Raw genomic sequence first — 23,444 nt, 5'->3', positions numbered from 1 at the left:
TGACTTTCAAATTACATCACATCGCGGCGCAACAGTCACCTAAGCACTGGTCGGGCACGGAGCTTATATATGTAGAGCCAACTGGCAGCCAATTTCTTGCAAATTTACCGCATGACTTTCAAATTATTATACATCACATCGCGGCGCGACAGTCAACTAAGCATTGGCCAGGCACTGTGCCTGATTTGCTTACATAGAGCCAACTGGCAGCCAGCTTCAGGCGTGAATCACATCACATCTAAGCACTCTTTTATAAATAATATAATTAAATGATGAAGACATCATTCTAGTAAATATATTTTAATTCATATGCAATTAATGCATTTCACATAAATAAATCTTAACGAAAAATATATTGACCTTTAATTTATGTCTGCCACTAATACTTATCCCAATACCAGCTGTTTAAATAGTTGCAGCGCTTTTTATGACCAGTTACTTCACTTTAAGATGCAGCTTAAACCGAACCTCAGAACGAGTATCTACTTGCATAAATACATTGAGTTACTCCAGCAATACTTAACGCAATAATAGAAAATCTTATGAAGTGATTTTGTTCAGATTATTTAGAAAATTGTTTACTTTAGTACAGTTAGTTATTTTAAATATTTTCCTGTTTGTGCAAGGTGGATAAAATAACTGGTTTTGTAAGGGAACAAAATAATAATAAAAACCAAAACATAGTCTTTGTGTATAAGAGAGAATGCATTGCTTAAGAAACTGAGAAGCAAAAAACAAAACACACTGTTGTGAGCAACACGTTTAACCATCCAGTTGTTGGCCGAAGGTGCGCACAAAACTTCGAAAGCCATAAGATTTAGTTGTTAAATCGGAATACGTGGCGTCGGTTGCAACCACGAAGTCGAGCTTTGTGTTGTGAGATACATACACACACTAGTAGTAGAAATCTTACAACATTCCAATAAACTGGTCGCGCATGTGTAATGTGTAATTCAAGTGGTTAATAATATTCAATTATTAGACTAGAGTATAATAGATTCAAATATAAAATAATTTGTGTTCCAATAATGAAACATGTACACTAGTACAAGTTTTTAATTATTAACATTTGACCAAAATGAGGTTTTGTTTTATTATGAAAGGAGGAGATGAAAAGTCATAATAACAACTTGGAGTATTTTGCATGGAAAAATATAAAGTGAGTTAACAGATTAAGCACATCCCAAACTGCCATGTCTAGCATTGCTACCACCGTAAAACGCCGTAAGCCGTTAGTTAAATCGAAATCAAAAAATACAACCATAGGCACAAGTGCCGTTTTCACTGTTACTACCTCCACTACTACAAACACATTAAGTGACCCAGTTAAAAACTATAGCGCGAATGATCCATTTGATAAAGCGACGTTAGCCAACGCGTCATCAAACAAAAGACTTCAACGCTTCTCATTAAGCGACATACTTGTTGGTATAATGCCAAGAACAGCAAAACAACAAACTAACAGTAACAATGTATCAAGTAACACATCAAATAGCAATCCCACCACCGCTTTGATATTGCGCACAACTTCTCCCACTTTGTACAATGGCAGCATAGCATGTTGCCGCGACGTCAACTGCCGTCTAAATGCGTTGAATGAGCATTTTACAGCACTTGTTCAGCAAAAACACCACCATCAATGTATTCAACGTGCATCGGTTTGTTCAAATGCATCTTCGTCGTCAGGTGTGTCCCATACAAAGAGTAGCAGACGGAGTAGAAGTTCTACCGTCACTGGTTTGAGTCGAAACGAAACAACTGCGACACCTACCGTACCAGCGATTGCTGCGGCAGCTCTGCGCGATGGCTCACCAGATTCAGGTGTAGGCAGTGATGCTGCACTGGCGAAAGTATTTCGTGCTGCCGCAGAAACAACAACAAGCGGCGATTCTACTTTGTCTTCGCTAGGGCAATATCTTACCGTACACCTGCAGCTGGATTTGTGTACGTGGATCTTGTTTATTTTGGCAGCTTTCACACGTTTCTATAAGCTTTCTATACCCCACCATGTTGTGTAAGTTTCTCTATATGTCATGCAATTACATTTAGTAATGCATTATGTTTTGTCTCGCAGATTTGACGAAATACATTATGGCAAATATATCTCCCTTTACATGCGAAACATTTTCTTCTTCGACCAGCATCCGCCGCTAGGGAAACAACTCATAGCTGCGGTTGCATACACAGCCGGCGGTTACGATGGCAATTACACATTTCCACATATCGGAGCGGAATATAACAAAAATATGCCAATTTTTTGGTTACGCTTTGTGCCAGCGTTGTGTGGTAGCGCATTAGCGCCTATCGTTTACAAGCTTCTCATAGCCGCACGTCTTTCTCGATGGTCCGCTTTGTTAGGAGGAATACTTATTATTTTGGATAATGCATTGCTCACACAATCACGGTTTATTTTGATGGAGTCAATGCTTTTATTATTTGAAGCCTGTGGCCTGTATTGCATGTTGCGTTTTCAAGAAAGTCGTTTCGGTAGCTCTCTTTGGTTGATATTTGGATTAGCGTCCGCATCGTGTTTCTCTTTTGCAAGCAGTGTAAAATATGCAGGCTTTTTGACATATGGTCTCACAGCCTACCTTTCTTGCCGATTTTTATGGGATAAACTTTACGATGCTACGCTTTCAAGCAAGTTCTTCAAGTTTTCTACCTTACTCTTCACATATTTTATCTCTACATATTACAGATCTGCATATTATTTTACAAACYTTTGGCCGCATCGTTTTATTCACAATTGTGCCAATTATGTTGTATATAGGCGTTTTCTTCGTTCATTTGCAACTATTATATCGTGCTGGCCCACATGATAGTATAATGACAAGTGCCTTTCAAGCTTCTCTTGATGGTGGATTAGCTTCGATAACAAAAGGTCAACCACTCAAAGTGGCTCATGGTTCACAGGTAACTCTGCGTCACACACATGGTCGTACATGTTGGTTACATTCACATACCCACGTGTATCCAGTGCGATATCCAGATAAGCGTGGCTCTTCACATCAACAACAAGTCACATGCTATTCATTTAAAGACGTAAATAACTGGTGGATTATTAAGCGTCCACATCGAGAAGATTTAGTCGTCGGGAATGAGTTGGATGTTATACGTCATGGAGATATTATTCAATTAGTACATGGGATCACGAGTCGTGGGCTCAACTCTCATGACGTGGCCGCACCCATGACCCCACAATGTCAGGAGGTATCCTGTTATATCGACTATGAAATTAAAATGCCTGGCGAGTTATTGTGGCGTGTAGAAATTTTGAACCGCGAGACGGTAGGTAATAAATAAGTGAAAATAATGAAGTATGCTTCGAAGATAATTTCCATATTCAGATAATTCATCTATGAATTACAATCTTTGATTATATGAATTATGCTCAAAACTACTTTTATAGGAAGGAAATATATGGCATGCCATTAAATCGGAAGTGCGACTAATTCATCATACCACGGGTGCAGCGTTACGTTATAGCGGGCGTCAACTTCCAGAATGGGGTTTTAATCAACATGAAGTGGTGGCAGACCGGAGCGTGGAGCACAAAGACGCAATATGGAATGTTGAAGAACATCGTTATACAAAAAGTAATTACTTATTATCTTCTTCTTCACTGACGTAGAAACCGCTTATGCGGTTATACATATACAACCTAAATAATGGAAAATGGTTTTAATAATGAATAATAACTTTCGTAACACAGCACAGGACCAACGTGAACGGGAACGACAACTGCTTAAAGCTGAGATGATTCCAACGAAAAAGACAAAGCTAACTTTTTTAGCAAAATTCTTCGAATTGCAAACGAAAATGCTTTGGGGCACAAAACAGCTAGATACCCACATGTACAGCTCCTCGCCCCTCGAATGGCCATTGTTAGATAAAGGCATTGCTTATTGGGTTGACACAAAAACTGGCAGTCAGATACATTTGTTGGGCAACATAATTATTTGGTACACCGGAACGGCAGCACTGATTTTGTATATCTTACTGAATATATTCTATGTACTACGTCGACGACGCCTCCATTTTGATCTGCCAGAACACGAATGGCACCGATTTCGCCAAGTCGGTGACATCTTTTTAGTTGCGTACTTTATACATTATTTACCATATTTTACAATGGATCGTGCACTGTTTCTGCATAACTATCTACCTGCCTTCCTATTCAAACTCTTACTGTTATGTTATGTATTTGAGCACATTGACTATTTGCTACGATTATACTGTTATGTTAATTGTAAATATAACGTTAAAGGTACTTTACAGCCACAGCGGATTTGGTTAGTCCGAAGCTATCGTCTAGGTATTTTAATATGGCTTGTATATGTTATATGGGTCTTTATAAAATTCTTGCCATTAACCTATGGCATGCAAAAACTGAGCCCGCAGAAGGTGATCAGTTTACGATGGAAAGACACTTGGGACTTTATAATACAAGTCCACAAGTCTACGAGTAATCGGATTTAACGATTTCCAACGTATCTTACACATCGGATGGTTGTTATAAATATTAATATAWATGTACATATATGTACACTCATACAGTAGATAAAATAAGTACGTCTAATTTATTAAAAAATGGCAGCGAATTCATCGCAAATGTAAGAATAGACTTTTAATAAAAATAATATTTAATCACCATATGCTAATAAATATATATTTAATAAACATAAAAATGTTGAATTATTCTCCTCTATAATTGACTCGTTTGCAACCGCGTTTTCAACTGTTCGTGAATTTACCTTTGTTTGGAATCGGAAATATGGGGATATCGTCTACAAATGTAGTATTACTTAACTTTATATTTCCACTGATCCTTCAAAAATCTAAATTTGGAAGCCCACGAAAGCCCCAGAACATTTTTTAATAACCCGTTTAGAAGTGAGCTGCAGGAGTAAATATTTATGTTGTACGTAAAAAACATTACAGTTATGTATGAGAAATGTAAAAACGAATAAACGAATTGTTTATAAACTTTTATTACGTAGAAATAAAAATATAAGTTCTACAAAAACAACTGTTGGTCATATTCGTTTCCGAAGAATCTATCCATTTAAAATATGTATACATATGTATGTGTAGGTGTGCGATTGATAAATTCTTGAGATACACTTCTAGTGTGAATTAATTAATGCTTTAGTTAATTTAACTTCTATTTATTCATCAATTATTTGAAAAAAAGAATCCTTAATATTGACAGACATTTAAGAATGTTGTAAAACTACACTATATACATAACTATGCCGATAAAAATAATTATTATTGTGAATTTCGGCAATTCTTATTTTAGTTTTAATTTATTATAAGAACCGTCCCTGGCTTATTTAAAATAGAAAGTATTTTTAGATTATGACATATTCGTCGACTAAAAGACTGTCATTCCTACGAATTCAGTTCTTGGCTGCCAGCTGAGCGGTAATTGGCCAACATATGTTATTTGTTTTTTATTTCGATTCCAAAAAAAGTTCTATCTTACAAAATAGTTACTGGTTACCTAATCTATAAGAACAAACCTAGAAAAGAGCAACACCAGCATACTCTCCAAAAAGTAACAATTTTTCTTGTGGAGCTTTTGCGAGAAACAACTTGTTGTTGCTGTCACTTGCGCTTTATCTTCGTTTTTTGTTTAGTGCTCAGTTTTTGAGAAACTCTTCAAAGTGGCGTTTGATTTTTCCGACATGTTCAAATTTTTGGTAAGTTTCTTCACAATAAAATAATTATTTATTATATAGTCCAATCTTGCCAAGAACGGAATAATGGAAACCTCGAAACATAGTTAATACCATTAATGATTTTATACGTAGTAAATACTACAAGTATCTATGACGTAGTGCTGTTAATTGTGTGTCGTTTCTTATAACAATGTCTGTATAATTATCACATAATCATAATTATCAGGGTAATGAAATTCAACGAATATTCAATCAAGTTATTTCTTTATTATCTATCTTTACATATCTCTGTAATTCAGTGTGACAGCTAATCTTGCCGAAAACTTTTACCTTATAAATGTATGTATTTCAATTTCAGATAACATTTGGTGCTGGTATATATACTGGAATTTATATAAGTCAAAATTATGAGGTAGGATCATTAATATAAATTAATTTATATATTATTTGACCATTTTCATCTTCAATTTTGAGGTTCCTCGTGTAGATGAACCCGGCAAGCTGGTCGATAAAATAAAAGAATTTGCGGACGAACATAGAAAAAAGTAATTTTTATTGAAATTTTGTTTATACTAAACTGCATACATGTCATTAGTTTTAATTTTTCGTATATAATGCTGTATTCTAACGTATGCAAAGTCGAAAGATTAAATACCCGCGATTAAAAATGTTGGAGCAATAAACTTTCCCCTCTTTTAAAAATATCAATGAAATTACAATAATGTATTCAATTGTGTTATTTTGATTTCTCCCATACGCAAATGAAGCATAACTATGAAATGAGCAACTTTACCACATCAAGCAAAACGTAAACATCACTTATTATCGTCCATTATAATTTATGAATATCCAAGCATCACGGGTATCATGCTAATTTAAAACACCAAACAATTGAATCAAATGGATTATCATATTTATACATTTCAATGGTTAATATTTTCAAATTTAGAAGCAAGTCAATTTTATAAAACGTTATATTTAATTTCCTATTGAAAATAAATTGAAACCCATATTTGTTTCTCGAAACATGTGTAAATATTTGTTAGATTATTTTAATGCTGCACTCATATTCTGTATTAAGAACATTTCATTTTAATCTCTTGAATTGCAGACTTCACACGAATTTAAGAGCCTCTTTTATAAAGGAAAATCCTAGGTGATTTTCTCGATCTAATAAGTATGTAATACTTGGTTACATTGTCAACGGTCTTTTATAAAGCGCTCTTTACTAGTATTTTATTAGATTCAATGATGAATAGTAAAACTATGTTTTATGTCGTTTCTGTTTGTGACTTTTATATATTTGCTTTAAATAAACGATACACCACCGCCATAATACTCAAGGCGTGTTTGAGGTTCTACAAATGCGAGCCAGTCAGATGCATGTGTTGGTAATAAGCCCATGCTATGACATTTGTATAATGCGACAGCTACATTTGCCATATTTCCCAAAAAATATATGAGTTTCTGACCACTGCCTTGTGCTCCTTCCGCCATTTTGGATGTGACTGAAGTGGAAAACATTGCTTTAAGTGGTCGGATAAGCATCATGCCAACCATCATTATGGGGAATATCGATATGGAACTACCCGACATGTACATTATGAACAAATTCATTGGAATCTGCAATTAATTCAATTGAATCAGAGCTATTAAATTAAAACATATGTTACCTGCTTCAAAGGACCAAGCGCCAAGTCCCAGGACTTCTTAATAACAAGTCGCTGATCTCTCACCACTTCAGTGTGGTTGACTAGTACTGTCGGATTGTAACCCGGAGGAGATGACAAGTCTCCATTTTTTCTGAAACAAAATTTCTTAATTTCGTTTCGATACAATATCTTACTGACGAAATTCAACCTACATATTGTTAAAATCCAAAGCCCATTTATACTTTTTAGCTGTTTGCTTCGAAGACATTTTATATATTTTACTTTATTTTAGGTGTAATAATTTTACAAAAAAGATAATGATAAAAACGAAATAAAAGTTGCAATTACGTAGAATGTCAATATCAAGATGTATTAAAAGCTAAATACTGTCAAAATGCGATGTTCGTAGAGAGAATGTCAAATAGGGAGTGATATCAGAGAACGTAAATTATAGACAGAGAACGTACATGATAAACGTTCTCTGTATCATTAACGCTAATAACAGACTTGTATAGTAAAAAACCAAGTTGGCAACAGTGTACTAGTACATGTTTATATACCGGTCGTTTGGTTTAAAGTGAGAGCCGAAATACAGTTCAAAATGTTTTAATGTTGAATATACGATTTTTTTTTATTATAATTAATGAACGAACACTTACACCTATTTGTATTAATAAACATATGTTAACAAAATATAGATTATTCGATATGGTAAGTCATTGCTCAATGTACTTAGGGTAGAAGCTAAAATTTTGAACAAAAGTTATGATAGCAGTACGAATACTAATGAGTCGCTCAGCGACTGAAATTTTCCGCGTCAGACTGGCTTGCTCGGTTAGTATTAAATTGCAACTTCAATTACTAAGATATGTGTAAGCAGGTGCGCATTTTCCTGAAATGTAGTGCTTTTTAATATATTCACTTGGTGAATTTCATGCGTGTATTAAAGAGATAGACGCTGAGAGGTCATTTGTTTCATTTTTTCTCGGTGCGTTAGTATTTCACTATTAATAAAATTATATTCGAGTACCTGTTAAGTTTAGTTCTTTATGTCTTTTTATGACTAATGAGAAGCTGCTCATGGAAATGCATTTAACTTTATTTTTTAATGTGGAAGTAGCTATTTCGGACGTTAAAAATTACAGCTGTTACTTATGTCTATGCTAATAAGCATCTTTTTGTTTGTATTATTATTTATTTGAATATCTGAATGCATTATTTGCTATATATGTATTTAACGTACATTTAGTTTAATTAACCAAAAATCATAAAATTATGCGATATATTATATGTGTTAGTTATACAATAACACTTCAGCTTTAATTAATCCGTCTACTTCAGTGTTTTGGTGGGCGGACGAGTTATAAAGTTTAAAATTTTACAAAATTATTGTTAAATTCTTTGTAAAGTAAAACGGACGCATTTTCGGACCGGACGACTGTAATATACTTATAATTCGTTTTAATATTAGGTATTACAGACTTATTTTACATTTTTAAAACTAAAATGTACTAAACAGTAATTTAACATATTTACTAGGGGTCAACTTCTTATTATTGTCACATAATAATATTTTACGCTTGAGCATTTCTTCAGTTTTGTAGTTTCCATCTGCGGGGAGGCAGTTGCGTTTATAAAAAGTGTATTTTCATATTCGACATATCTCCACGACCGGGAATACTTCAAATATGTGATTGCAATGCTTAACAACTTTACTAATTTGGAATTATTGCTCTTACATATGTGTTGTTTAAAGCGCTTAATTCAAATATCAACACCTACAACAGCTTATACACTACCCTGTTGCAATGTCGCTTGTAATATAAAATGATTTCATTCTTCTTTTTGAGCTTTACCTAGATTGCATGCAAAAATAAATTCGTCATACTACTGGTGTTATACTTGTGTACTTATGTATAAAAGAAAAAGTATGTGGAGGTGCTAAATTAGCTTTCAAGCATATACGGGTGATAATCATTTGAATATTGGATTCTTAAAAAAATTACTTCAGCTGTAGTAAATTTTGGGGTTGTCACATTATGTGCATACATACATATGTAGTTGCATATGCATATTAATTTAACTTGGAAAATTTAAAGACTTCTTTGTTCATAATACGTATTTTATATTTGCAGGTATTTGCCCCATATGCAAAATATGGAAGCACTCCATGCGGTGAAAATCCAAGATCTCCTCATGCACTCGTATATCACGCTGTTGCATTATACTTTTCTGAGTCTCTTCAATTTCTTAATCACAAAAAAACTGGAGTTACATCGAATATTACTGTAAGTAATTGCAGATCACTATTTTTCAGAAAACGAAGAACGAAGAACGAAGAAAAGATGTTTAGAATACAATTATCATTTCAGAACCTAACTTTCTGATATATTTCTAAAAAAGGAAAATCAGTACTAAATAGTTGCTATCACTTTCCACTTTTTCAACATAATTAACCAAAATAATTTATGGGTTTTTGAGTTATTACAGTCTTGTGTTAAATATGCGATGTACAATATCAGACATACATACATACGTGTATGTCTAGTATATGGACATACTGTCGTACACATACATATGTATGTGCATAGGTATACATATGCAAATGCAAATATACTATACAACCACTTGAAAACAACAAATTCTCGTCTAATTCATTTAGACACCCACCTTTTGACTTATTCAGTCACATAGTGAAAAATTATTGGTATGTCCATATATTAACCAAACCAGCTTTATGAATAATATAGCATAAGTGTTGGTTTCCATATTTCCAAAAGATTGGGTTTTTCGTATATGGGTGTTGAGAATGAGACTGCCAGAAGGAGTGTAATGGGTTCAGATACTTACATAAACCAAAATACTTGACAAATGGAAACTATTAGATCCACTGCTGAATATTCGTTGAATTAGGTGTATTTGGTACAATTGCGTCCCCATCAATACATATTTTTTGGTGTCCGAACAAAAATCAACCAACTTTTATAATAATTTTGAAAATATCAGTTGCTAGACAAATGCTCCAAGTGACGTCTGCACATTGACGGTTCAATTTTCACAGCCACAACGCAGAAGCTTAAAATTTAATTGCAATATTTGTTTACATTTATAGGAGGAAGTTTCACATTTATGGACGTGTATGCTATAAATGGGTAGAATCGGGATTTCATTGTTGCTGTAAATATTGTTTTGGTGATTGTGATGGCTGTTGGCTGCGGAGTAGATTACAGTTGGGTACGGTTTAGTAGTTAAACTTTTTTGGCCAGGTTGACTGGTAGAAGTCTTTTTTGGTTAATGTTTTTGGGTATGTTTTCTATTTATTATTTCAGTATTTATACTCGTATATACACCAGCCCAATCAAATAAGCGGTAATATAGCATACAGTGTTCGCCGGTAATAATAAACTTCTTAAATAACGGTTTTGGAGTTTGATGCAACATAGAAATTTACCATTAATATTCCCTTATCATGAGCACTAACTATTTTTATACTTTAAACTTATGGTTCAAGTTAAAACCTCCGCTTTTAAATACGGGTATGTTCTAGACTTAGTCAAATCATTTCCTTCTTTGGTACATAAGTTCACGTGTCTATAGACATACATTTGTATCAATGGATGCTTATATTTGTGAATAAGCTATATATAACTCAATGTATATATGTATGAATAATTAATTAGAAACTAATAGTCAGACTATGTATTGCTTCAAAATATATATTTTTCATAATACTCAGAATTCGATATGTACATATGTATGTATCTAATGCATTGCAAAGATTCAACGCCATCGTCTCCAGTTTCCGTTAGTGGAAGTTATTTATAGTAACACCAGATACAACCCAATAGAACCAAATCGTGTAAAATTACCTACAAACATAAAAGCATATGAGTATATAGGTTTCTGCTTAGGTTTATGTTTATAAACTAAGTTCTAAAAAAGTCTTGAACTATTCATATGAAAACATGCACTTTGGACCAATTTCCTAAATACCTTCAATATTTAAACGTCTCCCTACAATAATTTAAGCAAATATATGCAGACGTTAACTCCAGTTGCCACGCTAATGTTTTTATAATAATCCATATTTTCTATTTATACTACGCTTGTGTTTAATTTTAGGACTATTGCCCAAATATGAGTTTTTAGTCAACTAGTGCCATTTACACTGTGTAGTTACTGTCCCACAGTGGGCAAAACTATTGCAGGAGTACTCAACAAGTTGACTTTTCTAATTTTAACATCATGCGTTTCCGTTGATGGTTGATGAAAAGTGAATGACAAAGCTTAGCGGCAGGAAAACACTGAAGCGCATACTGTGTAAGAGAATGTAGGAATTGAGTTGAATGAGTAAGCAATCTCAACTGCGATCTAGATGAGAACATGCATTCACCCAACAGCTTTCAAATGCCAGAAAAGCCTTCCAACACATACTTGTAGTAATTATATTTGTATTTACACGCAGATAGTTAGTATGTTGTTCATCTAAGGTGGATTTTCGGAAAATTATTTTCATTCAGCTTAGTTGTATTTTGGATGTCACCATGATCACGCGTGATAAAGTTTTCGTAGATTGACAGAAGATAAACGTACAATAGTTATAATAAGTGAAACGAAACGGAAAAGGAAGTTAGTAATGAAAAGTGATAGAAATCGCATTCGTTTGCAACCACCTACAATATATTGCAAATATAACACTTCAGGGAAGGACTACAGGAATTTAAGCAAGTACATAGATGTGTTTGTGTCATAACTATGCAATTCACTTAACCAGCCACGTGTTATTATAATACGAAACCAATTTTTTCTCAAATAAGTATTCTCAATATTAAAGAGTGCAAGTAAATCCTCTGCAGAATGTAATTAAATTCAAAGTGTAGAAATATTTTCACATACATATACCGTATATGGTAATTTTCGCATAAAGGGAATCGAATTTCACACAAAAAGCACAAACAACATTTTAAATTTTCGTAAAAACTCGCATAAGGAAATTGTGCGCATACACAGAAAAGTGGATGCTATAAAACAAGAGCACGACACGGTTTTTGCCAATAATAAGCTAAAAAAAAAAATAAAATACCAAAAATAATTTAAAAATACAGCTCTCTGAGCGAAAACGACAACTGTGTAAACATGTGAGAGTAAAGTGAAGTATACGCCTCTATTTTTTTAGTTCAATAACATATCAAACTTTAGTACGAGATGTTGCCGGAACTCCTATTTACCGGTAATAATGAATGCTTAATTGCATTCTAACATTTCATTTCTCTCTGCTATTTACAAAAACAGTTTACATATGTTATTTGCATAGAGATAACAAGGAAACCTGTTGCCTTAATATAATTGTGATTACAATTTGTGATTCTGCTGTTAATACGCAATAGTATGAGTATTATTGTTAAATAATGCAATTGTGCATTATTATTTTTAAATAAGTAAATAGTGTTGTATAATAGAAAAATAGTCATGATGATTATTAAAAATTTCCATATTTTTTACTACTTTGATTATTTAGTGCATAAATGTAATTATAATTTTTTGAATTTGTATCACAAACAGCTGCTGATAGCATGCAAGACGAGTTTGATTTCTTGAATGGCGCAAATTCTATTTACAAAAAGGGCATGTGTATTTCGCCAGCAGTGCCGTTGGAGCCTCAGCTGGAGTCCTCAATTGAAAATAATGCTAACAATTGTATTGGAAATGTAAGGCCTGTAAATTTACCTAGTGTCATCAGAAACGAAGATTCAAGTCATCCCATAACATGGAAACAGCAGTCAATAAATCTTCAAGAACACTCACGTCAACGGTTGCGAAGCGACCAACACCGTCACGAACAGCGGCAGCAACGTCGCTTAAATTTAACCACTAGCAAATTACTGTTACAAAACTCTGATGATCCGTTAATATGCCATGGCGCCAATAATGTTGGTGCGGGTGATGATGATAGTCACCTAATTATATGCACAGCACCAAATGAAGAAAATACACAAACTGCGAACCTACTGCCTGCTTCATCAACTATAATCAAGCAAAACCTTTCTTCAACGACAAGATCTAAACCACTACTCAAAAAGTTGCCTCAAAATGGTTGCAGCTTATTAACCAAACAACAGCTTAAAGTTAAGGCTGGTTTAATGAGCGTTCAGAATCGTGCAGCTAATGATCTAGACAAACGCGGACATATAAGTACTGACGTCGCACAAACTAATAATAAAAAGAATGACCTAAAATCGTCCAAAAAAAAAGGTGTTTTAAAACTCCGTTTTCATCACCAAGCTCTGCCGCCAGAGTACCTCATTCACTATGAAGCTACTCAGGGGCAGCTTACGCCTTTCGTTAAAGAATCAAATGCGAAGTCATCCGAAATTCGTTCTTCCAAAAATCTTCACCCCTCCAAACTATCCCCATCTCAAAGTGGGCAAGAAAATGTTCGCAGCTGGTTGCAAAAGATTGCAGCAATCCAACGATCGGCTCAAGAGGAAGACATAGAACCAGTTGAGAGAATACATGGTCAAAAGCCTACAAGATTGGAGCTTCCTAAAACCGAAGTTTATAACGATCCAAACAATAATTATATGGTCAGAGGAATGCACTCTTCAAAACCTGGAATTTCCCATGTATCAGCTGTAAAAAATGAGATCCGACTTGATTCTAAACACTCACATAATTCTGAAAAAGATCAGTTTCATTCTTTGAGTCTCAAATGCGCAATGAACAAATTTTCTTCAAATGCAACAACTCTTAACGCTATCAACTCAGCATCAGTAAAACGGGCCATCAACTTTGCTGATCTTCCGTACATGGGTGAAATAACGCTAGACAATTCGAAACCACGACGTGGTAGGAAACCCAAAAAAGCTGATATTTGTCACTTAATATATAAAAACTATGGCACAATATTACCCGGTACTCCCAATACGCCATTATGTACATCAAAACTTGCAAAGGAAAATGCGCAAAAGCATGATATTACAGACGAATTGCCTTTGAATCTCTGTGTAAGAGATCAGCAATGCGAGTACTTGTCGATTTCGAGCGGAGAAAGTGAAAATGCCTGCGGAATAGACGATGTTGAATGTATAAATGCGCACAATCTGGGTGTAGAAAATTTCTTAGAAACAAAATTAACTAATTTAATGCCCAGTTCCGATCTCAAAAGGTCAGTTATTCTAAAAGTTGAATCAAATGTGGATACAAATAATTCTACAGATTTAACGCCCTCATTTTCACATCCAAATGAAGCAAAACTTGATTTACATCCATTAAGTCAATACTACCAGAAATTACTTTCAGGTACCTTAGTGAACAAAAGTAGTCAACCATTTGGTCTACCTGTGGAGACTATAGAAAAAGACAACCAACTTTCGCTAAAAATACCAATACCGAGCGGGTTGATTCGTATGTCAAAAACAGAGAATATGTCTCCGACTCTACGCTTAAACAACCAAAATATTGATTATCCGGATCTTATGTCAACGCCGTCTTCGATTAAGTCGGAAAATTCAGCAACAACATCGGCGAGTACTGCGGTTGCTACGTCAATAAATTCTACTTATCAGATTTTCACTCCTCAGAAGCGCAAACGATCCGCCATATTCATTCCACCAATTCCGACGGAAATTACACCAAACACACCAACAGAAGTCAGCATATGCAAATTCAAATTCACTGGTGGTGACAAACCATCGTTGGAGGAGAAGAAAATGCTTTCTGTGGATTCGAATGGTAATTATCGATATTATAGTGGTACTGGCGATAAATCAACCCGTGGTTTTGAATATTTCCCTCGTGAAAGTTTACAAAACTCTGCTGGTTTCTTACCAGGTGTTAATTGTGTAATATCATGGCCGACACCGGAAAATGGATGTTCAATAAATGATATACCACCACCATCAGCTGAACTTAGTAATGAAATTTTACAAATTCCTGAGTCTCCGACTGCAAACTTGTTATCACCAGCATCTGTATCATTAACAGAGGTTTCAATGTCATTGCCAACATCAAGGTTAGAGTCTTTATACACTGGTTCTGCAGCTCAATCCACCCAAAAACAATCACAGAAAATTCAGATAATAGTAGGTTCAAACTACAGCAATGATATATCTAAACAAAAAAGATCTTCCATGAAAGATAATTCTGCAAATTTAACGGTTAACCCGTTAACTTGCCACTCTCTACATCCTAAAAAGAAGTCGCGAAGATCAACACAGCGCGAAAAACTCGAGAAAGCATTTAGAGAAAAAGGATATCTTATTCAAACACAACAACTCGAATCTGCTGAAGGAGCTACGTATTGTAAATTTCGACAATTGAAGAAGTTCACCCGTTACTTGTTCAGAAATTGGAAGGATTATCTTCCCGAAGAAGTACATCAGTCAAATGTAGTAGAGAAAGCATTTTTAAGTCATCAGCCTTTAACCAAGAATGAAATGACAAAAGAAGTAAATAAAACAGACAGCTTTACAGAGCAGGACATACAGAATATACTAGAACGTCATGGATTTTTAACTACTAGTGAAGTTTGCTCGCAAAATAGCACTCTTAGTAGTACTACTAATTTAACAGAGAAAATTATGCCCGAACAGAAATTGGTGGATAACATTGCAGAGGCATAATTAATTAAATTATATAATTTGAAGACATTTAATTTATTTTCGTTACAAACAGTTTTATTACGTATTACTTATAATGCTTAATATTTGCATAAAATTTCTAACACTGCCAAAGAATCATTAGAATTTAAGGATACTTTAAGGATACTTAGATATATATGTATATTTGCATGTATTAAACTAGTCATTGCACAAATTATTATTTCATTGTGCAGTTTGAAACCACTTTGCTCATAAATAGAAATTATGCCTTTTATGGGATTAAGTTAAATAGATAAATGTGACAAAACTAATTGTGAATTCCTATTGTAGTTAAAAGTAAAACAATCCATTCGATTTATGCAAAATGTATACATTTTGCTGTTTATATTTTCTTGTCAAAAACTTTATTAACACAACATCTATGTATATAAAACGTTTTTGTATATACAAATTCATGATTAACTATCTCGTTCGTATTTTATTATTTGGTAGATAATATATATGTATAAGTATTACAAAATTACAAAGTGAACGTCATTGAAATTAGGTTTACTAAATGCCTATTAAGGCAACATTTTATGTTCAATACTATATTTTTTCTTATTTTATATTCCGTTGCATATGATACAATTCTATAAAATTTATTTGGAAGACATTTTAAATCGTAAATGCCTGCGCAATACCAAAAAAATTGTTTAACAACACAAAGTATGTTCGAGAATAAAAATTTTGGTTTGAAAATATACGAAAAAAGCACTGGAAATGATACATTTGTTAAATACATAAGATTGATGGTAAGTAACCTTAATAGCCAAGAATGAAACCATAGTTAATGTATCCTTATAAATATTTTTAATAAATAGTAAATTGTAGTACGCCTGAAATATTGCGTTTAAAACCGAAATAAGAATATAACGGAAACAACATAAAAGTTAGCGTCAAAGCAGTAAAGGTTAGAGAATAGGCATCTTGTCGCGGCATTAAATATTCCCAATATAGTTTTGTGTAAATGGTACCGAACGACAACATTCCATTTCGGGGAAACAGATATAAATATGTATCCTGTTACTGACTTATATTCTCAGAGCATATTCCGGAGCTACTTGAATTACTTAGTTAAAGTGGCTTATCTTGGTCGTTGTTGAGCAGGCAGGAGGACATGGGGCAGACATAATCAGTCCAATCCACTTCTCCATTTCCCTTGTTACTTTTCCTTCGTTTTAATGAGAACTGCGTCTTTTTTGGCGGTTTTATTTTAGAAGTTATTGTTAATGGTTGATAACCCGGATTTGATTCAATGTCACGTTTATTTTGTATTATGTCACGTCCAAGTAATTCTTTGAAATGTGTAGCCAAATGTCTGAAAGTGATAATAATCAGCAATTACAAAAATTGTAAATCTATTATTTGTTTCTAGTTTATGAATAAAAAAAATATTCTTACCGCCGTAATAAAGTTTTACTAGGAGGTATACTAAGCAAATCTGCCAATAGATCGGCAGTGAAACGTGGTTCATAAAGCATTAATGCACCATGTACGCCAGCACCTCTTAAATTGGGTGCATACTCTGATAGATCTGCAACTCTCAGCCACTCCATAACCCGATGTGCAGTCCATAAAGATATGTTTTCAGTATTTACTTCTAAATTTTTCTCGTCTTCCTCTAAGGAGTGATCATCTACGTCTGAAGTAGGACGTGCCGATCCGGCCGAGCGTCGAATGAGGCACTCGGCGTTCCATTCCACTTCGCGCATACATTGAATACCACAGCGGAGTGACGCTATATGTAAACAAGAGTAGACATGCAAATGGGCCAAATCCTCCATTGTTAAACGGTGAAGCATTCTTCCATCAATTTTTGCCATTAAAAATGGATCTTTGTATTGTGGTAAACCAATATCATCTAACCAACGCATAACCCAACTAACATCTAGTTCTGCAGCTTTCAAAGCTAGTGGATCATTTTCTTTTCCTGTTAGTTCATCAATTGCTAATAATATTTTCTTTCGATGAAGAGATGATTTCAGATTTAACTCCCGCTCTATATCTACTGGAGACACGGTGAAAAAACATATGTTGGTGCTGGTATTTAACCACTTTCTAAATGAAAAAAATATGTAATGGTATATTCATTAAATTTGGGAAATAGTAGTAGCACTTGCCTACAATCATCAGAATAACAACCAAGTCCGAGATCCGTCAGCCAATTACATACTTCTTGCGTAGGCCACTCGGTGTAACATTTTGCCGAAGTTGAAGGCTTTGCAGATTGAGTATTCCATTCAATTCGCCCACCTGCTGTGGCACGTGTGATACCTCCCCTTTTAAAAGCTGATTCTACATTCTTTATAGCTGGCATCTCTAAAGTTCCACTATTGCTTCGTCTCAATTTCCCTAAAATACCTTTTAATCCTTTAGCTGATCTTTCACGAGTATTAGGTGATGATATACAATATGTAGCATCCTCCCGACATTCAAGTGCTTCGTGTTCAGTTCCAGAAAAAAACCCAGTCAATTCCCCAATAAGTATTTTTTCATTTGATGCAAAAGCCACATTACGTTGTCGCTGCATATTTGCATTTCTATCAAATTGGTGATTATTTTCCGAATTTATTAAATTGCTATGACTGTTGTCGTTATTATGCTTGTTATTCCGAGCCCGTGGTAAACTATGATACTGGGGATGTATCTGATGACGTAATGACACAGGAGGCGTTTTAGGTGATCTGACATTTTCATTACTATTGAAATTTGTTTGATTTAAATTACCCATACTTCCAAAGAGAATTCGCTTAGGGTTTAATGATTTAATAGGGCTATCACGCAGCTCTATATTTTCACGTTCCAAAGCTGCTCTATGAAGCTTCAGCTCGCTAAGAGCTGTCATTAACTCTAATTTTTGAGTTTCTAAAGATGATCTTGAAAGCATTAAACGCTGCAATTGTTCATCTCTATCACTTAATAATTGTGTTTTTTCTTGAAGAAGACTCTCCAATTCAATAATTTTAGCCCCTTGGTCGGAAACACGATCGGTTAGGAGTTGATACTGAAGAGCTAATGCTTCTTTGTCCCTCTGTAATCTTCTTAGTCGCTCATCGGCATCTTGGCGAGGAATATGTGTTTCTAACCAATCACTTATCACGGCTACTGTAGCTGAATCTGGCACAGGTGCAGCCAATCCTACCTAGAAAACATTGTCACACACAGACAGTACACTTTACGTTAAAATTTGATTACCTGCTGAAGAGCTAGTGCAAGAGTTTTTGCAGTTGACAACACATTGTTTACTGAAATCAAACGGCGTTCCGTGTTAATTATCGTACTGGGTTTAACCCGCGATTTTATACCATCACCAGAATCATTTAAGTTGCTATTTCCTGATATTATGCCATCCATTTGTTGCAGAGCTGCTTCCAACATTTTGCTTGCATTAGTTGACAACACATCTGAAGTTGTGTTTGCGTTGCTTACATTTTCATCTTGTTGATCCATTACACTGGTTGTATTAACTTTTTGACTGTTAATCTCGAGCATAAATACCTTTGGAGTACAGAAAAGAGGTTGTTCTATTTTTATTCTAATATGCGTTTTCACTTCCGTTGTAATTGGGTCGTTCTACTCGTATTTATCACACCTAAATTTTTTTCACAAAACTAATACGATATTGTGTTTAACTTACAAATACGTTTCGGTAAGAGTTTTCAGTAATTCACTCTTTTTTAAATTTTTAAGAAATAAATCAGAAAAATATAAAAACTTTAGGAATAAGGAAAATAATAGAGAAAATAACAAAATATATATTTTGTGTAATAAACCATTGTTGCCATATAAAYGAGATTTCCAAATTCTACAAACTTTAGCTACTAAATAAGTAATAATTTGTACCGTGTTATAACGAAACATATATAAAAAAGAGGTAAATGTTCAGGAGTGCGGCTTTTCCTAGAACATGCACCAATTTTCATGAGAAATGTCTTAAAATTCTTGTTTTGCATATATTAGTATATAAACCAACGAAACTTCGACTTTTTTAACATTTCCTACGACATTGATGTATAAGATCTAGCAAAAGTTGAGAGCAAATACAACTCTGATGAGAAAACTAATGTGTGGAACACAATGCCAGCGACAGACTGCAGCAGCACGACAGTGAACTGAAAATGGCGTTGTGAATCSTACTACAAGAACATTTGTGAGAGGGCARCAACATAACAATGGCCAGCATGTACACAAAACAACTCAGTTGTCCATTTTGCAAGTACACAATTTCGTTGTGGCCATACTAATACCTTGCAGTTCAATGAAATTTTAATATTTTGTTCAAAGTGAAATTTTTAAGCAAAAAATAAGTAAATAGRTAAATTTATTTGTTTNAAATTATCAATTGTTATTATAAATGATGTAACAGAKCTATTTTATGCTTTTATTTGTAAAATAACGTCAGTTTTGCTAGAGCTTTGAGTAATTTTATATTTTACATATTAGTGGCATCACCACTCTACCTCATCTCTCTATCTTCCATTCTGCTGTCAACTCTACTGTCGTCCTACTGTCGTTGGCAAATATAGGATCAAATTGAAGTTAGCGAGAACGACAACTGTCGGCCTGCCGTCGTGTAGTCGTGCAGCTGTCAAAATAGGTCCGTCCATAAGAACGTGTGTATTTAAATATTTGACAGATGTCGTTTGCAGTCTGTCGCGAGCATTGTATTCCAGACATAACTCGTTCCTATTTCATTTTGTAACGAACGAGTATTAATTCTGGAGGAACTACTCACTTCTTTTCGTCATTTATTAATACACCCATTCGTAGTCCTCGAAAAGATTTAGCTGTTTTAAGGAAGTTATATTTTCATTTCAAATTATTTATATGCTTGTTTAAAATTGCCAATCAAAAATTAAAGTAATTTAGCCGCTCTTGTAAAAAAATTAATACTATCAAGAGTAAGTATATTAAGGTAAATTCCGAACAAGCTTGGAGTCAACTGATAAATGTGATTGATAATTTAATATTAGTGGAAAGATATAGCTGAGTAGACACTGTCAGTATTTCTTCCAAATATATGAATTCGATGCATTAAAGAGATCAAATTATATTATGTTCCTAAGTAATTAATATCGGTATGTATGATGTTAGTGAGTCACAAAGAATCTTTAGACCTATTCTTTAAAACAGCGGCTGGAATATTTATGTACATAAGTATGTGATGTATGTATGACTCATGCATTGTAAAATTTAATATTTATGGTGGTATTTATGTAAGAAAAGCACACACACACTAGATACTTCTATTATTATATTAAGAGTATTAACTGGATACTAAAATGTATCACCAATAATATTAGTATTGTAACAATGTTTCTGTTTGTAAAAAAAACTATAGAATATGTCAGCAGAGTCACACGCCGAACACGGTATTCATGATGAGGACATACACGACAGCACGTACCAGCCACCGCCGGAAAAAACTATCGAGGAAATAATGGCTGTGGATCAAGAGGATGAGAGTTTACGTCGCTACAAAGAGGCTTTGTTGGGGCCTGCACAGGCTGAAAAAATTATTGTTGGTATGATAACAACAGGACATGATATCAATAATATTACTCACATATTCCTAAATTAATTTATATTGCAGATGCAAATGATCAACGCAAAGTGATCGTGAAGAAATTAGCTTTGGTAGTTGAGGGTCGAGATGATATGGAGCTTGATTTAACGGGTGATATAAGTCAACTAAAGAAACAGGTAAAATTTAAATTCAGGAATTTTTTGAACACCAAGATAACATTATATAAAGAGAAATGTGCATACAATAGTAATAACAATTTTATTATAACTACTGCATTTCAATCACAACATTTATTTTTTACATATAAATTGACAAATAATAATAAATTTATTTTGGCTTTCTAGGTATTCGTCATTAAAGAAGGAGTTCACTATAAAGTGCGCATAGACTTTATTGTGCAAAGAGAGATTGTTCATGGCCTTAAATACGTACAAAAGACTTATAGATTGGGTGTACCAGGTAAATATTAAATTTATGCTTATTTTATTACTATAAATCATTACAAAAATCTGATAATTCATTTTTATAAGAATTTTACATATGTAATTTTAGTAAATGTTTACCATTACTATCATAGTTATATGCAAGTTATTTTGATTTACTTTTTTAATTTATGTGTAGTTGTGTTATATTTTAAAATGTGATATACATAAAATTTAACTATGTGTCATTCTTTTTAAAGTGATACACAAAATGTTGCACCACAGTTCGTTTCAAAAAACAAATATCAGGATGATGAGCTTAACATTTTTACTCGCTTTTTATTCTGCAAAAGGCTTTGTCTATCTAAAGGAATTCGTTAATAAAAATGTATCTGTATCTGTGCTAATAGTATGGTTGATAAAAAATTTTCTGTTAATCTTTATTTTTTATTTTAATTTTAATCATGTAACATACATATATATCTAAATTATTTTCCCGCTGCTGACTGTTGATTTGTTAATATTGTTAACTAATAACTACTAACATTATTTGTGTGATTATGTTGTGTTTCTTTGTCTTTCAAATTAATTCAAAAGTTGTTGGTAAGACAGCCAGTATTTTTAAATTTTTTTACTACTTAAAAAGTAATCATAATTTCTGTTTTATATTTTAGTTGATAAAATGACTCATATGGTTGGCTCATATCCACCGAAAAAAGAAATTCAATTCTACTTAACACCATCTGAAGAAGCACCAGCAGGCCTGATGGCACGTGGKACGTATTCAGTTGCATCGTTATTCACCGACGACGATAAGCACATACACTTGAAATGGGATTGGACTTTCGAAATAAAAAAAGATTGGGAATAAAGAAGTACCAAAATCAGAAGCTATCACAACTCTTATAATATAAACAGTTTTTAGCTGGAACGCTCTCCTAACTTGATCTAAAGCAATTTTTACGACATCCGAAAGAACTGAATCCTTTTGCTTCCTTTAATTTAAGAAAATACTAAAGTATTCTAAATTGTGTATTTAAGCAATGGCAGTCGCCAGTTTTGATGTATGTATAGCATTTCGAAATTTTATTTCTTTACTTTAATAAACAAAATGTGTTTTTTTTTTTGAGTTGTGTATAGATAAGTTCATATTTTATTCAACATTGATACCTCATGTAATATTTCAATATAATATAAATATCTGGAAAACGTAGCCTCAATTATATCCAAAAAAAAAAAAAAGGCACAAGTCGGAATTCTCTTTTGCCTTTGAATAAATTATGTAAAATAAATAAATAGTATATTTCTTAGCAGTTTGGAAATTTTTAGAACTACTTTTGGAGTATTAATTATTTGGGGTATGTTCATTGTTGAATAATAGTTAGAAGTAAAGCCGACACAAAAATAAATAAAAACATACTTGCATTAATATATAATAATGCAAAGGTTATCTATTAATAAAGTTACCATTAACTATGAAAAAATACCTATGAGAGTAGCACCCTGCAGAGCTCCCA

At 33.6% G+C, this 23,444-nt stretch overlaps 6 protein-coding genes and 1 long non-coding RNA gene across 15 annotated transcripts in view; 4 read left to right on the top strand and 3 right to left on the bottom strand.

The window, feature by feature from the left end:
- LOC108971558 (zinc finger protein 184) overlaps nucleotides 1-498 on the bottom strand; it is a 12,945-nt gene extending 12,447 nt beyond the window's left edge. The window contains exon 1 of one of the 2 annotated variants that reach the window (XM_018937714.1): nucleotides 399-498. The gene's annotated coding sequence lies outside the window, so the exon portion shown is untranslated. Of the gene's footprint in view, nucleotides 1-360 lie in introns of both variants that reach the window. The other variant, XM_018937712.1, reaches the window with a different exon arrangement.
- A 327-nt stretch (nucleotides 499-825) lies between these two features.
- Nucleotides 826-4,682, top strand: LOC108971557 (protein O-mannosyltransferase 1). 2 transcript variants are annotated; one of them, XM_018937708.1, is made up of 5 exons: nucleotides 826-2,014; nucleotides 2,075-2,640; nucleotides 2,771-3,288; nucleotides 3,410-3,596; nucleotides 3,713-4,682. In XM_018937708.1, exons 1-5 carry the CDS (start codon nucleotides 1,194-1,196, stop codon nucleotides 4,477-4,479), a joined length of 2,859 nt encoding a protein of 952 aa, XP_018793253.1. In that variant the 5' UTR covers nucleotides 826-1,193; the 3' UTR covers nucleotides 4,480-4,682. The 2 variants fall into 2 exon arrangements, with proteins under 2 accessions (XP_018793253.1, XP_018793252.1); XM_018937707.1 differs by having other exon boundaries at nucleotides 827-2,014; nucleotides 2,699-3,288.
- Nucleotides 4,683-5,749: 1,067 nt separating this feature from the next.
- On the top strand, nucleotides 5,750-6,192 carry LOC108971542. Its single transcript, XR_001993550.1, has 3 exons — nucleotides 5,750-5,911; nucleotides 6,043-6,096; nucleotides 6,159-6,192. It is a non-coding gene; the product is annotated as an uncharacterized LOC108971542 (long non-coding RNA).
- Nucleotides 6,193-6,886: 694 nt separating this feature from the next.
- LOC108971541 (ER membrane protein complex subunit 4) lies at nucleotides 6,887-7,743 on the bottom strand. The gene is made up of 3 exons (XM_018937671.1): nucleotides 7,549-7,743; nucleotides 7,358-7,487; nucleotides 6,887-7,307 (listed from the first exon to the last, which is right to left on the bottom strand). The coding sequence occupies exons 1-3, from the start codon at nucleotides 7,602-7,604 to the stop codon at nucleotides 6,993-6,995; spliced, it is 501 nt and encodes a 166-aa protein (XP_018793216.1). The 5' UTR covers nucleotides 7,605-7,743; the 3' UTR covers nucleotides 6,887-6,992.
- Nucleotides 7,744-8,212: 469 nt separating this feature from the next.
- Nucleotides 8,213-16,339, top strand: LOC108971555. Of its 4 annotated transcripts, XM_018937704.1 has the most exons (3): nucleotides 8,213-8,324; nucleotides 9,472-9,624; nucleotides 12,899-16,339. In XM_018937704.1, exon 3 carries the CDS (start codon nucleotides 12,910-12,912, stop codon nucleotides 15,955-15,957), a length of 3,048 nt encoding a protein of 1,015 aa, XP_018793249.1. In that variant the 5' UTR covers nucleotides 8,213-8,324; nucleotides 9,472-9,624; nucleotides 12,899-12,909; the 3' UTR covers nucleotides 15,958-16,339. The 4 variants fall into 4 exon arrangements, with proteins under 4 accessions (XP_018793249.1, XP_018793250.1, XP_018793248.1 ...); XM_018937705.1 differs by lacking the exons at nucleotides 8,213-8,324; nucleotides 9,472-9,624 and adding an exon at nucleotides 11,884-12,064; XM_018937703.1 differs by lacking the exons at nucleotides 8,213-8,324; nucleotides 9,472-9,624 and adding an exon at nucleotides 11,884-12,566.
- A 426-nt stretch (nucleotides 16,340-16,765) lies between these two features.
- On the bottom strand, nucleotides 16,766-19,723 carry LOC108971553 (liprin-beta-2). Of its 3 annotated transcripts, none has more exons than XM_018937698.1 (5): nucleotides 19,616-19,723; nucleotides 19,174-19,476; nucleotides 18,099-19,120; nucleotides 17,380-18,036; nucleotides 16,766-17,296 (listed from the first exon to the last, which is right to left on the bottom strand). In XM_018937698.1, the coding sequence occupies exons 2-5, from the start codon at nucleotides 19,468-19,470 to the stop codon at nucleotides 17,053-17,055; spliced, it is 2,220 nt and encodes a 739-aa protein (XP_018793243.1). In that variant the 5' UTR covers nucleotides 19,471-19,476; nucleotides 19,616-19,723; the 3' UTR covers nucleotides 16,766-17,052. The 3 variants fall into 3 exon arrangements, with proteins under 3 accessions (XP_018793243.1, XP_018793245.1, XP_018793244.1); XM_018937700.1 differs by having other exon boundaries at nucleotides 19,174-19,416; nucleotides 19,477-19,626; XM_018937699.1 differs by having other exon boundaries at nucleotides 19,174-19,626.
- Nucleotides 19,724-20,682: 959 nt separating this feature from the next.
- Nucleotides 20,683-23,079, top strand: LOC108971554 (rho GDP-dissociation inhibitor 1). 2 transcript variants are annotated; one of them, XM_018937701.1, is made up of 5 exons: nucleotides 20,683-20,879; nucleotides 21,320-21,503; nucleotides 21,572-21,681; nucleotides 21,850-21,964; nucleotides 22,602-23,079. In XM_018937701.1, exons 2-5 carry the CDS (start codon nucleotides 21,323-21,325, stop codon nucleotides 22,796-22,798), a joined length of 603 nt encoding a protein of 200 aa, XP_018793246.1. In that variant the 5' UTR covers nucleotides 20,683-20,879; nucleotides 21,320-21,322; the 3' UTR covers nucleotides 22,799-23,079. The 2 variants fall into 2 exon arrangements, with proteins under 2 accessions (XP_018793246.1, XP_018793247.1); XM_018937702.1 differs by having other exon boundaries at nucleotides 20,683-20,893.
- Nucleotides 23,080-23,444: the final 365 nt, after the last annotated feature.

Source organism: Bactrocera latifrons, unplaced genomic scaffold (genome assembly GCF_001853355.1).
Source record: "Bactrocera latifrons isolate USDA-ARS-PBARC rearing strain unplaced genomic scaffold, ASM185335v1 scaffold_347, whole genome shotgun sequence".
Lineage (NCBI taxonomy): Eukaryota > Metazoa > Arthropoda > Insecta > Diptera > Tephritidae > Bactrocera > Bactrocera latifrons.
The sequence above is the reverse complement of the archived record's forward strand: the minus strand, read 5'-3'. Positions and strand labels throughout refer to the sequence as shown.

Excerpts from the sequence above, each read along its gene's own strand:
- LOC108971555 (XM_018937703.1), top strand. The coding sequence starts at position 12,542 with ATGTTGCCGGAACTCCTATTTACCG. Across the intron at positions 12,567-12,898 it reads GCCGGAACTCCTATTTACCG|CTGCTGATAGCATGCAAGAC; the intron begins GTAATAATGAAT and ends TATCACAAACAG.
- LOC108971553 (XM_018937698.1), bottom strand. The coding sequence starts at position 19,470 with ATGCTCGAGATTAACAGTCAAAAAGTTAATACAACCAGTGTAATGGAT. Across the intron at positions 19,121-19,173 it reads TTGCACTAGCTCTTCAGCAG|GTAGGATTGGCTGCACCTGT; the intron begins GTAATCAAATTT and ends AATGTTTTCTAG. Across the intron at positions 18,037-18,098 it reads TGTTATTCTGATGATTGTAG|AAAGTGGTTAAATACCAGCA; the intron begins GCAAGTGCTACT and ends TTTTTCATTTAG.
- LOC108971541 (XM_018937671.1), bottom strand. The coding sequence starts at position 7,604 with ATGTCTTCGAAGCAAACAGCTAAAAAGTATAAATGGGCTTTGGATTTT. Across the intron at positions 7,488-7,548 it reads GCTTTGGATTTTAACAATAT|AAAAAATGGAGACTTGTCAT; the intron begins GTAGGTTGAATT and ends ATTTTGTTTCAG. Across the intron at positions 7,308-7,357 it reads CGCTTGGTCCTTTGAAGCAG|ATTCCAATGAATTTGTTCAT; the intron begins GTAACATATGTT and ends AATTAATTGCAG.